This window comes from Pollicipes pollicipes, unplaced genomic scaffold (genome assembly GCF_011947565.3).
Source record: "Pollicipes pollicipes isolate AB1234 unplaced genomic scaffold, Ppol_2.1 Scaffold_6052;HRSCAF=7182_pilon_pilon_pilon, whole genome shotgun sequence".
Lineage (NCBI taxonomy): Eukaryota > Metazoa > Arthropoda > Thecostraca > Pollicipedomorpha > Pollicipedidae > Pollicipes > Pollicipes pollicipes.
The window spans coordinates 9,172,714-9,185,096 of NW_023596805.1; the positions used below are offsets into that span (position 1 = coordinate 9,172,714).

The following is a 12,383-nucleotide window of genomic DNA, read 5'->3' on the forward strand; positions in this document are numbered from 1 at the left end:
TCTCCCACATAAGTTAAGTTACTTGAAACCCTCTCTCCCGTAAACAATCAGTGACACGTAATTTATCGACGGTCCCTTGCTGATGCAAACATTCGCGAAAAAACAGAACGGGGTGAACTGAAAGCCAGTCTATTCCAAACTGAGGAAATCCATCACTTTTGGGCATGGCCCAGAGCAGCGTTATAAGAAACCACAGTTTCATAAAATTCAGTTACTTTATAAGACTGTGGTTTGTATCTCCGTTGTCACACGAGTTTGGATAGTCTCGGGCCAGCGTTCCGTCATTTATTTCCCCACATATGAATTCATATGTGGGGAATTCTGCCGTCCATCATCTAACCCCCTCACTCCCCTTAAGATCTGAGATCCGTTGACTTATGGAAGCTAATTTCTTATTTGGAAGTAATCTGGAAGCAAGTATCCTTTCATAAACGCCGCTTCAAATACACCACTGGCGGAAAACTGTTCGTTACATATCGGTCGCGGTGCATCCTCGTGATAGTTATAGCTGATGGCCGAACCCCCATACGGCCTCCGTCAAAACGAATTATATGCAGCTATTGGGGAGAATCCGGCTTGCCAACCCCCGTATTCTGCAAAAGGCACTGCTGTCATCCATCCCTTGTTTCTGGAGAGGTGCTGTTTAAACTGCGCGATGTGATATTACAGGCAGCGGAAGCTGGGTTACCTTGAAAATGGACATCCTGTTATGATTTATTTCTAATCTGCAAGCATAAAGCAGATTTTAAGCTTTTGGCTCCTCTGTGTTGGTTTGAGTTTTTGTTACACACATTTGCTAGCTTCACTCATTCATTCTCTTCCTATCATGTTAAGCTTAGGACTGCAGAGAGGCATGCAACATATTCACAGACTAAGGCCAGTGTGGCATACACAAGTATGCCACAAGCCACCACTTTCTGGGTACTCCTTTTCCACCTATTCCATTGATGATAGCCTCTTTGGTTTCACTGAAGAGCAAAAGCAGGTCAGTATTCAGGCTGTATTATTCATTTATTTCACAATAGAACATAACCACAGGAATATCAAAATTGACAAAGTAATGGAAGCCTCATAGTAAGTTGCCATGCTAAATTATCAGAAATTTGGTCTCAATCTTTCTTTAGTCACACCCAACTGTTCAGACTGTGCCTGAGAAACCATTGCTGCTGCTCAGTAATTGCTGCAATTGACGAAATCAGTTGTAATTGAGCAACTGTGGTTCATCCCTCAGCCTGCAACTTATGCTGGAGCCTTCTCATGAGCACTAGCAGCCTGCCAGATGTAGCACTGCATTCCTTGATTGGTATGATGAACTATACTGTGGTGAGCTTCATTGCAGTAAACATATGGGTATTCATGATTGATGTGAGTTCTTCTCTTTTTTTAGCTAAGAGCAACTGTGTCTGGATTTCTTCAGAGGTAACTTGCCCCATATGCTGATGAAATAGACAAAAAGGATGGCTGGGCTCAAAGAAAGGTAATGTACCATATGACAAGCAAAGCTTTGAGATGCAAGTATCTTCTTGTGATGTAACACCCACTTGATGTATGCTTGCCGCACTTTTGGTATTTTTGGATGAGTTATGTATGACAGCAGCATACCCTGTCATTCTACCTGATCATCTTTCTTCATTTATCAGTGAGACAATTTCACTTTAAAGTTGTGTAGCCATAACATTCAAAGACTTTGGCCTGAGAGGTTTCTTGAAATACTTCCACCTTCAGGAAGGTTTGTAATAACTTGAAAACATGATTCAGTGCATGTGACTGTGACAGCGGCAATGCCTTAGATACTGTTTATTGCCCAACCAGGCCTTCCCTGCATGAGTTCTAACCTCCCCTTACCTACCCAATTGCTGCAACTGTCTCAGTTATAGCTGTTGGGTGCATCAAAAGCACAATGTTAAGTGAATATAAAGTGTACTGCTTAAACTGTGTATGCATTGAACCCCCATCAGTCCCTGCTTGCAAACTGCATCACTACCTTTCCTGGTGACATTGCCTGCCACACCCTCTTCCCAGCACAATTCATGACTCTGGGTGCTTTGTGATGCCCCTGCAGTAACACTGTAATCAGACCTGGCACTGAATCAACCAGGCAAGCTCCCACCATAAGCCAGGTAACTCAGTCAGTCCATTCCCAATAGCTCGTTTGATGACAGATCCTATGTTTAGACTCACATGCCCATGGTGGGACAGGTTCAAGTCATTCCGAGAGTGTGCTGTTTGTGTGTGACTGGGATGGCCTGTGGCTGGCCTCACTTAAGGTCAGACAAAGTCAGGGGGTAGGATGGACTGTGCCAGGCATTACAACACCTTATACTTTTGCCAAAGCATTCTGCCATTGACCTGGAATTTCATGATGGGATGGTTAAGTCATGGGTCTTGCAACAAGTGCTGCTCAGTGTGTTAATGGAGCTCTCACTTTCTGGCCAAAATCAATCAAGACACCTCTCACCCTCTCCTGGCTGAATGAACCAACCAACCATCTCACCCTTCCCAGCAGGACCAATTAATTAAACCCTCTCACATTCCCCTGGCTGAGCCAGTCCATTAAACACTCTCACCTTCCCCCAGCCGAACCAATCAATCAAGCCTCGTCACCCTTCCCCGGACGAGCCAATAACGCCGGCTCTCGCCGCGCTCTCCCCCGCAGGAGTTCTGGCTGCAGCTGGGCGCGCTGGGCCTGTTCGGCATCACGGCCGACCCGGAGTTCGGCGGCTCGGGTCTGGGCCTGCTGGACCAGTGCCTGGTCATGGAGGAGATGTCGCGGGTGTCGGCCGGCGTGGCGCTCAGCTACGGCGCCCAGTCCAACCTCTGCATCAACCAGATCAACCGGCACGGCTCGCGGCGGCAGAAGGAGAGGCTCCTGCCCAGGGTGGGTGGCGGCGGACGCCGGCTCGCGGCGGCAGAAGGAGAGGCTCCTGCCCGAGGTGGGTGGTGGCGGGCGCGGACTCTGTTGGCGGAAGGAGAGGCTCCTGCCCAGGGTGGGTGGCGGCGGACGCCGGCTCGCGGCGGCAGAAGGAGAGGCTCCTGCCCAGGGTGGGTGGCGGCGGACGCCGGCTCGCGGCGGCAGAAGGAGAGGCTCCTGCCCGGGGTGGGTGGCGGCGGGCGCGGACTCTGTTGGCGGAAGGAGAGCCTCCTGCCCAGGGTGGGTGGCGGCGGACGCCGGCTCGTGGCGGCAGAAGGAGAGGCTCCTGCCCAGGATGGGTGGCGGCGGACGCGGGCCCGTCGGCTGAAGGGCCGTGCGAGAGGCAGGTGCTTTTCTGGTGTGGGGGTTCGCGTGATATAACTTGTGATACATTACTTTTGGGAGTTTGGTTCCTTATGTTTTCTCTATGTTCAGGTTATATGGTATGGTTATTCAGAAACTCAGTATACAGTGCAAATAAATTTGGCTTGATCAGCAAGTACTGTCGAGAAACGGCATCAAATACCTGCAAGCGAGCCCTAGGACGTTCATTATGGATGTTGGTTACCCTTGACGCTTCATCCGTCTCCCCCCCCCCCCCGGCCTATGCTATATAACATTTTTAAGCCACCTAGGTTGTCACATAGATGGCCCCCATATGAACATCGTAGTCGATGCGCCCCGAAGCTTAAATCATCATCAGGTTGTCGCATAGCGCTCAGATCCACTACGGCCTGGGGAGCCACCTCTTTGTAGCTCTGCACTGGGGAGTTGACCACCACCACCACTCCCTCAGCTCTGCATCAGGGAGTTAACCACCGTCACCACTCCCTCAGCTCTGCACCGGGGAGTTGGTCGGAGGTCTCGCCATGTCGGAGGCCGGCAGCGGCTCCGACGTAGTCTCCATGGCAACGCGGGCCGAGCGGGTCGACGGCGGCTACCTCCTGAACGGCAGCAAGTTCTGGATCACCAACGGGCCCGTGGCGGACGTGCTGGTGGTGAGGGCGGGCGCGGGCGTGGTTCCGGTGTGGTGCTTTGGTGATCAGGTGTGGTGTGCGGTCGGGCTTGTGACGTCTTGGTGGGAAGGGAAGTGGTAAATGTTTTTGACCATGTATTGGTGCTGGCATGAATAGTGAGCCCCAAAACACCCTTGCCACTGATTTTGTGCGTGTTTAGTGTAACCTTGTCATGTTTTTAGGCATTCCCTCTGCTAGCAGTTATATATATATATATATATATATATATATATATATATATATATATATATATATATATATATATATGTAGATAGATAGATATGCACCTTGTGTGTGTGTGTGTGTGTGTGTGTGTGGTGCGTGCTGTGCGTGTGCGTGCGTGCTGTGTGCGTGTGTGTGTGTGTGTGCGCGCGCGCGCGTACGTGTGTGTGTGCGCGCGCGTACGTGTGTGTGTGCGCGCGCGTACGTGTGTGTGTGCGTGCTTACATGCGTGCGTGTGTGCACGTGGGCGCGTGAATTAAGCTAACTTCTGAAATAGTTAATATCATTTGGCTCACGCTAACGAGGCTGACATGACAAAACTGCGAGGCCACCTGAACGTGTCAGTCCGGCCGTGAACTGGCGAGAACTGCGCACTGTCTGGCCCCTCATGCGGTTTGGGGACCTTTCGGTCGTCGGTAGTTCTCATGGCGGTAGATTCTCGGGCAGTGCACCAAAATCGCCGCAGCAAAAGGTGCAGTGGTGAACGGGACTGCCCGCCGTCGGAATGGTCTCCCCCAAAACACGCCATGGAAATCGACCGATGTGGCCTCGCCAACGTCGTGGAGGAGATCGATCTCAGCAGAGACTTCACTCTGTCCATCTTTGGGAGACCGCGATTACGATGGGCGCATATGACCAACAGCATACGTCCATAGAAGGTGCAATATCTGGTCTTGGTCCGTAGGTATACGCGAAGACGGACCTGAAATGCAAGCCTCAGCATGGTATCACAACGTTCATCATCGAGCGAGGAATGCAGGGGTTCTCAACCTCGCCCAAGCTTGACAAGCTGGGCATGCGTGGATCCCCCACCGGCGAGCTTGTGTTTGAGGGACTGCTTCGTGCCAGGTGGGCGAGCTCTCCCGCGCTTAAGACGTGGAGCTCGAGATCGTGCGCTCTGGGTTCGATTCCCGTCGTCGGAAACTTTCGTTCGCCTTCTTACCGAGATGTTGCAGCGCCAATGACGCTGGTAGTCCTATGTGTGCATACAAAGCTTCTAACTATGAAATAGGATAACGTGACATAGCACTGAGACAGTAGCATTAGGATTACAGCTTTCATAGTGTGCGCGCGTCCCGACAACCGCATTGAAGCAAATCGTGATTCTGGCCCTCGACCCCGGTGTCCTGCTGAGCAGCGCTCGAGTGCGCTGTCTTGTGACTTTAGTGGCCTTGACCTCCCAGATGAGAACGTGCTGGGCGATGTTGGCCGGGGAGTGTACATCTTGATGTCGGGCCTGGACGTGGAGCGGCTGATGTTGGCCGCCGGACCGGTCGGGTAGGTTAAGGTTAAGGTCATGGTCAAAGACAAGGCCAGTCAAGATCAAATCCAAGGTAACATTCACACGCTATGTCAAGGTCACAACCAAAGCTACAGCTCATGCCAAGGCCAAGGTCACAGCTTAGGGACAGCCATAGTCAAGGATTGATTTAAGGTCAAGGCAAGGTCACGGTCGAGCCTCTTTGCTTGTCAGTCAGTGGTGCAAAGGCTTAGCTGCATCTGTCATCTGACAGGCTGTGGGTTCAGTGTTTAGCGTCAGGCGTTATTTTCAGTTTTTTTTCGGCCACGATTGCTGTCAGAAATGCGAGCGAATGCAGGTCGTTCCATGGTGCCATGCACTCTTGATATCCGATTCAGAGTGTCCCGGCTTGCTATGGCCTGTGCTGTCACCTGACCTTGAACTGCTGAATAAGGCAGCCCTGATGTGACGTCACGTGTCTGACGGAGCCTGCTGTTCTTTGGCAGGGTGATGCAGGCCTGCTGTGACGTCACGTTTAGACTACTGTCACCAGCGGAGGCAGTTCGGCCAGCCTATTGGTCACTTTCAGCTGATGCAGGTAAGTGAGCAGCTGTCAAACACACCGTGGTTTGCTCCGTGAGCTTTTGGTGAACCTTCATCTGCTCCTGACTGGGATAGCAGCTGTCTTGTGGTGTGTTGATTCGATTGCACATGACCTGACATTGGTTAAGTTCTTGGCCTTGAACATGGAAGGTGTTGGGTTGTTCTGGCTATGGCTACTCTGTCTTTCCTCTTGAAAAGTAAATTGGAAAACACCTTCATCCCTGCCCCACCCATTTTTTATGGAGTTTCAAACAAAGGAGAGGAAACTGCACACTCTTGCGGGCATGACAAAGGGACCAGTGGATAGTGCAAATAGAGCACCAGCATGTGTGCGAACTACCTGTTTGCAGTTCAAACAAAGGTGACTACATAGTGTACGATGCCAGTCGCGACAAAGAGGACAGTGAGATGTAAAAAATCAAATCGAAATATTGTGGTGTAAAATCGTAATATTTCCAACCAAAATATAAGATTAATGAGGCAAGATGGAACCCATATATCAAGTGGTTATGCAGATGACTTCATCAACGCCAAAAATGACCATGCTCCGCTGCTGACCGACTCCCCAGGGCAAGATGGCCGACATGTACTGCGAGCTGAACGCCTGCCGGTCGTACCTGTACTGCGTGGCGCGCGCCGCGGACCGCGGTCACGTCTCCGGCAAGGACTGCGCGGGTGTCATCCTGTACTGCGCCGAGAAGGCGACGCAAGTGGCGCTGCAGGCGATACAGGCGCTTGGTGGGTGGCAGCACTGTGGGTCGATGTTTGTAAGGTTGTTCGTGCGTGTTTCGTGATTTATGTTTTATTTATTTATTTGTTTTATTTAGTTATTTATTTATGTGTTTTATGTGTTTATGTTTCACGCGTTAAGCATAAAATGTCGGCCTACGAAGTGGTGTTCACAAAATCCCGTAGATACGTAATCCAGCATTCATCACCACTGATGCCTCGACACTTGAGAAGGTCTTCCAAACCCTCTAAAAACGGACTGCGTGAAGCTCGTCGCATGCAAGGTGATGCAGATTGAAAGACACATTAGAAGATATAGCCACATATGCAACCTTTTGTTGTTACCGCATGTTATGGTGATCAGTGTGCAGATAGTGCAGGCGTCCAAACAAACTCCTGCAGTTCTTGTTTCTGAAAAGCATCTCCCGGCTTTCAGGCGGCAACGGATACATCAACGACTACCCGACGGGGCGGTTTCTGCGGGACGCAAAGCTGTACGAAATCGGCGCTGGCACGAGTGAGGTGCGCCGACTGGTAATTGGCAGAGCGCTGAACGAAGAGTACAAATAGGGCGGAGTTTTGGCGCTGCAGCCGCCGATTGGTGCACGAGGGAAGAGCTTCGTCCGTGGAGGCTGTTTATGAGTGCCTGTGGGGTGGGGCTTTATCGATGCTGGCTGCACATTGGCGCACAATGTGCCAGTGTGTGATAGTGGAGGTGGTTCATGGGTCAAGACAGTATGATGCATGAAGCCAGTAGAGTAACCGTTTTGTCATTTTGTTTTTTGAAGTGATGGACACAGACTTTAAGTACATGATGGAGCATATTTTAGGTGCAATAAACAGATGCAATATGCAATAAACAGAGGGTGCGGTGAGATGGTTGCGGGATTGACTGTGAGATATTGTGTACTCTGATGATGGTACTGGCCATTTTCCTCACCATCCCTCCGGCTAAAACACACTGGAACATGAACGCCCGGATGAATGGCAATGCTCGATGTTCTCATTTGGCATTTAAACTCTGACAATAATAAGGTTATGTATAATGATGACAGACTTCATTAGCTTTTAAATCACTATATTTAGGAGATAGCCTTCCATTGAAAGAGTAAGATATTTATAATTATATAAACTAGTTCAATTTCTTCCTTTATTTCATTCATAAACGAAGCTGATAAAGAATCCAGCGTGACGGCGTTATGACGTTGTCATGGCGAGTAGGGCAAATATCATGAGTTACGCCTTCAGCAAGCGGTTAATTTTTTTTTACCTGAGGAGACTGTGCAGTGAGCATGGGGAGCATATTGAAAAGGGATGGAAACCGGCCCTTCAAAAAGTAGGGAGACAGTAAGCAGCGCTTACAACTTGACCACGAATGTTCACGGTGCAGTGCCGGAAAGGGTCTAGGGCCATTAAAACATATTTTGCTCTTTTAGTGTAGTAGTGTGCGCAAACTCATCGCACTCAACATTTTTTTTAATACAAAAAATCAAATAGAAGCTTGAACAATGAAAGCACTGCAGTCTCTTTTCACGATGGGCTGTCGTTGGTAGGAGCCTTCGCTCGTAGGGTGAATGGACGCGTCTTTACCTCCGCTTCATTATCCCCTTCAGCACACAGCGCACATGCCGGCACCTTTGAGACTTTTCCGGCGCGGTTACAATACACGCCGGAGTGTGAACGCTCCGGAGTGTGCACGTGTGTTGTCCGCTACTGTCGTTATTTGTTTTGGACGTGTGGGTGGTGGGTTTCAGCACGCTGACATAGCCTGTTAGTGAGAAGTAAGTAAATTTTCAAAAAACAGCTGTGTGGATACCGCCAATGGGACCCAGCGCGGATGCCTCTTTTAGGGACGTATTGGCACGTTACGTGGCTGCCGACAGCAAATTGGAAATGACCGTTACAAATTCTCGCTGAGTGCCGGGCCGTTTGCCCCTTTAGACTTTCCTGTCGGCGTCCCTTAGCAAGAGCTCTGTGTTTGGTGGTTTTAATGTCTTAGCTACAGGTGGTAGGTGCCAGATTTTTTATTATCATTCAAACATGCTAGTTTTTGTCTTCTCATGCAGCACTAAGCTCTATTTATCTGATATTTGCTATGCTGGGTAGGGGATGGTTTCCATCTTGCAACTCCTTCTGTAGCTGCTGGGCTCAGGAATGATTGTTGTAAGCATAAGTGAGGGTTTATTTTAGAATCTTAATACCTACAACAATACTTGAGAATGCAGACAATTGATGGGTAGCCTGGTAAGTATTGCATTAAACTACACAGATGGCCAAGCTGGATGTATGGCTGTTATTGTGTACCAAAACTGCCAGATGTGCTTAGAGCCACCTTGCTTAAGAGCTGGCAAGTTGGGCATTACACAAGAGATATGTTATCAATTTTGATACAGCCTGTATTGGCCTCTACATGATCTGTTCAGGCAACAGTCTTGTGCATGAAAAATATTACAGAAGGGAATTCTATAATGATCCTTTCATAGGAGGACCTGCTGACAGTCATATCCGTGGAGTGGTGTGAGCTCCCTAATTTACTGTCCATAGGTGCCAGGTGAGAAGTGTTGTAGGATGTGCATAGAAGCACCATCATTATGAGGTACCATTGATTAAAAATTTGTTAATGGCTTTTGTCCTGATCTTCCTAAAAGTGAAGTACATTACCATACAAGTTTTGATATATCAGCACATTTAAAGCACAGACAATCTCAATATTCCCAAGGAGACATGATGTCAATAACAAGAAGTTTAGTTCATTGGGTAGAAACATAGTGAAGAAATTCACAAACCCACAAACTTAAAACTTTTGATGTGTATATGCACACTATGTGCTGCATATCTTTATTCACATATGCCATCCATGAATGATACACAGGCATTAGTATGTGTGATTGTTGGTATCCAGAGGTATATGTAATTGAGGTTATGAAACATGGATGCCTTTGCCTATCTCTCATCAAATACATGGGTGCCTGAGATCAGAGAAACATGAAATTAAAATATCTCAAAAGGCATTAGCATGGTCTGTTTGCTACTGGCTCCCATACTTTGGTCCTCTTTAGAGAGCCCTTATATGGCCAGACTCCCACCTGGCAACATTCTGGGTTTGCGGTGCTCCTATGTGCAAATGTAAGCTGCCCCAGCTGCCAGAATACATCTCTCCTTCTCCACCTCAAGCTAAGCAAATCTGAAAGCCTTCAAAGAGCCCAATAATGACAGGCTCCAGCAGATGTTGTCAGAAAGATTTTTGAAAAGTTGGCTAGGTTTTCAGGACAAACTTTGAAAACAGCAGAATTGCATGCAAATCTGGCTAAAATGCTTTAAAAATATTGGCACAGGCACACATGGCACCACCCAGCATATGCATCTACCTGTTCAGGGCCAGCAATGCTCTGCTGGTATCAGCAGTACCACTGGCACCAGTTTGGAGTGTACTTAATGCAGATAAGCATGTAAGGGTATGAGCAAAGTGTTGTTTGCTACACAAAGCTCTGTTGGACCAGGCACTGGTCAATTACAGGTCATACTGATATGGTGCTGGCTGTTGTCCTGTGTTGCTTAAATTTTGCATTTCAGAGTCATTGTAGCAACTGGCAACAATTGACAATAGGCTGTTGTTGAATTTTTGGATGCCTTCAAACTGGTTGCCTTGTGAAGAGATGATAGACTTTTTCCCACATACAAAACTGGTGTAAAGATTGCCACATGCCATGAAAGTTGTGATGCATCATGAAGCCATTGCACTTGACACACCCTGAAACCCAATAACTAACTAGCTACCAACTCACTGTCACATCTCATAACCATCTTACATCTATCAGCTGTTATGTCACATCTCACATAGTTAAGTGATATCTGCTGACCACTGGTCAGTGTTTCCTGAGACCAGAAGTGATGTGTTCTCAATGAAGAAAAAGACACCATGTACCTCACCTAAATGTCTCTTTTGGCTTTCAGCTCATCAGACACTACTGCTAGTGCAAGACAATGGGTTTTGGTGATCGTGGTGGAGGCCGAGGTATGTATACCATGTGCAAGTGATGACAAACCATGCTAGATGAAAGGAATGATGTTGAGGATTTCTGGCTCCTTTTGTTAATGTTTGGAACACTTTGTGTAGCTGGTAATGCAGGCAGCACTGCTGTTTGCCTGACAAGAGTGTCTTGTCTGGAGTGTTGTGTTCCTCCAAATGTGTGCATGTCTTTTGGCACAAGGCGCAATACATCTAATTTGTTGGGATGATCCTCATTTTTTAGGATGGGGTGGGGATTCCAGTGACATCAAATACAGCCTCATTTATCGCTTGAAATAATGTTTCCCATGTTTTTCAGGTGGCTTTGGGGGTCGGGGACGAGGTAAGATATAAACCTGTTCTGCTGTTTTAATGTCATTGCATTGGGCATTTGGGGGCATCTAGCGTGACATATGTAGGAAAATGGAACCAGAACCAGCTGGTAAATGAAACCAGAGTCAGAATCGCGGGTGTTTGGGTTCCCAGATTTGCTGCAGTCATTTAGCATTCTTCCCATCATGCAGTGACATCACACATGTTTGGATTTGTAGCAAAGGAACTGACCATGATTGCAGTGTTTTATTCAAAATGTCCCCTATTTTCTGTGGGATGTGCTGCAGTGGAACATTGTGTAGCTAATTATGGAACTGCTATTCAAGAGGCCCCATGTTTACCACTCACTGTGCACATGTGAGCTATTTCCAAGTTGCTGGCCTTATAGGTAATAAACTGCCACTTATTCTGAGATTGAATGAGTTGGTTCCAAATTTGGGCTTTCATTTCAAGTAATGATTTCACTCTTCCTCGCCATGACGGGGGATCAAACTTCGGAAAACGCTGAACATACACCTGCTCGGCGAAATATAAATGTAAAATAAGTGAACGGAACTGCAAAACCTTTGACCCACCCAGCTGAGGGTTCACACATACGCCGTTTCTCACACGAGACCCTTTTTCGGCAGGCTTTGGAGGCGGCCGCGGAGGTGAGCCCGACCAATACGACCATCGTTTCGCCCCGCTTCGACCCTCGTGACCTCTTCCACCTCTGTGACCTCTGGTCTTCAATAGCCGCGGGGCTACTGGCTATCGTTGCGGCTTATTGAAGAAAGCATACACGTTGCTGTGTTCATTGTTTTTTTCTGCAAATGGAACGTTTACTATTTTTGGCGTTCGGCGTTTCCCGCAGAAAGACTGAGAGGGTCAAACTTGTCGTTGCGTGTCGTGTTCTCCACGGCGAATTTTGCTCAGAACTCACGCTGTTGTTCAAAATATGAGCGGACGCGTGGTACGATAACAGCGGAGTGCGGCTATTATGGCTCGCTCAGTGGGAACCCGTGATGCTCTGCATGGTGGGGCCAGTAGAGGTGCCAGCTCTGAACAGTGTGTGCATTCCCCGCTGACCCTGCCTGGCCCTGCCTTCCCCTTCCTACCCTTGTCGTTCTCTCGGTGCCTTTTTGTGTCCCCATTTGGCGCTTTCTGCCTCTGCGAGCCCGGTGTACCCATTTCTGAACCTGCCTGACCTCGCACGTCCGCTAGGACGCTGCCGGTCCGTGCCGTACCCCATCTAACCTCCTGGCCTCATCAAGTCATCCTGACCCGTTTGACCTTGTGTAACCTCTCCTCAGGTCGCGGTGGCTTCGGCGGTGGCCGGGG

General features: G+C 48.6%; 2 protein-coding genes across 2 annotated transcripts in view; both read left to right on the forward strand.

Annotated features, from left to right (window-relative positions):
- The first annotated feature begins 490 nt into the window (after positions 1–490).
- On the forward strand, positions 491–7,581 carry LOC119104535 (isovaleryl-CoA dehydrogenase, mitochondrial-like). The gene is given in 11 exon segments (XM_037228251.1): positions 491–985; positions 1,388–1,477; positions 2,657–2,878; positions 3,748–3,909; positions 4,835–4,981; positions 4,983–4,998; positions 5,334–5,427; positions 5,896–5,926; positions 5,928–5,987; positions 6,562–6,730; positions 7,158–7,581. Coding segments are annotated over 11 exon segments (1,284 nt in total). The 5' UTR covers positions 491–826; the 3' UTR covers positions 7,292–7,581.
- A 1,072-nt stretch (positions 7,582–8,653) lies between these two features.
- LOC119104853 (H/ACA ribonucleoprotein complex subunit 1-like) overlaps positions 8,654–12,383 on the forward strand; it is a gene marked incomplete in the record, with an annotated part of 53,720 nt that continues 49,990 nt past the window's right edge. Inside the window, 5 exon segments of the mRNA XM_037228580.1 lie at positions 8,654–8,729; positions 10,676–10,736; positions 11,050–11,073; positions 11,693–11,713; positions 12,356–12,383. Coding sequence (XP_037084475.1) covers positions 10,706–10,736; positions 11,050–11,073; positions 11,693–11,713; positions 12,356–12,383 — 104 coding nt within the window.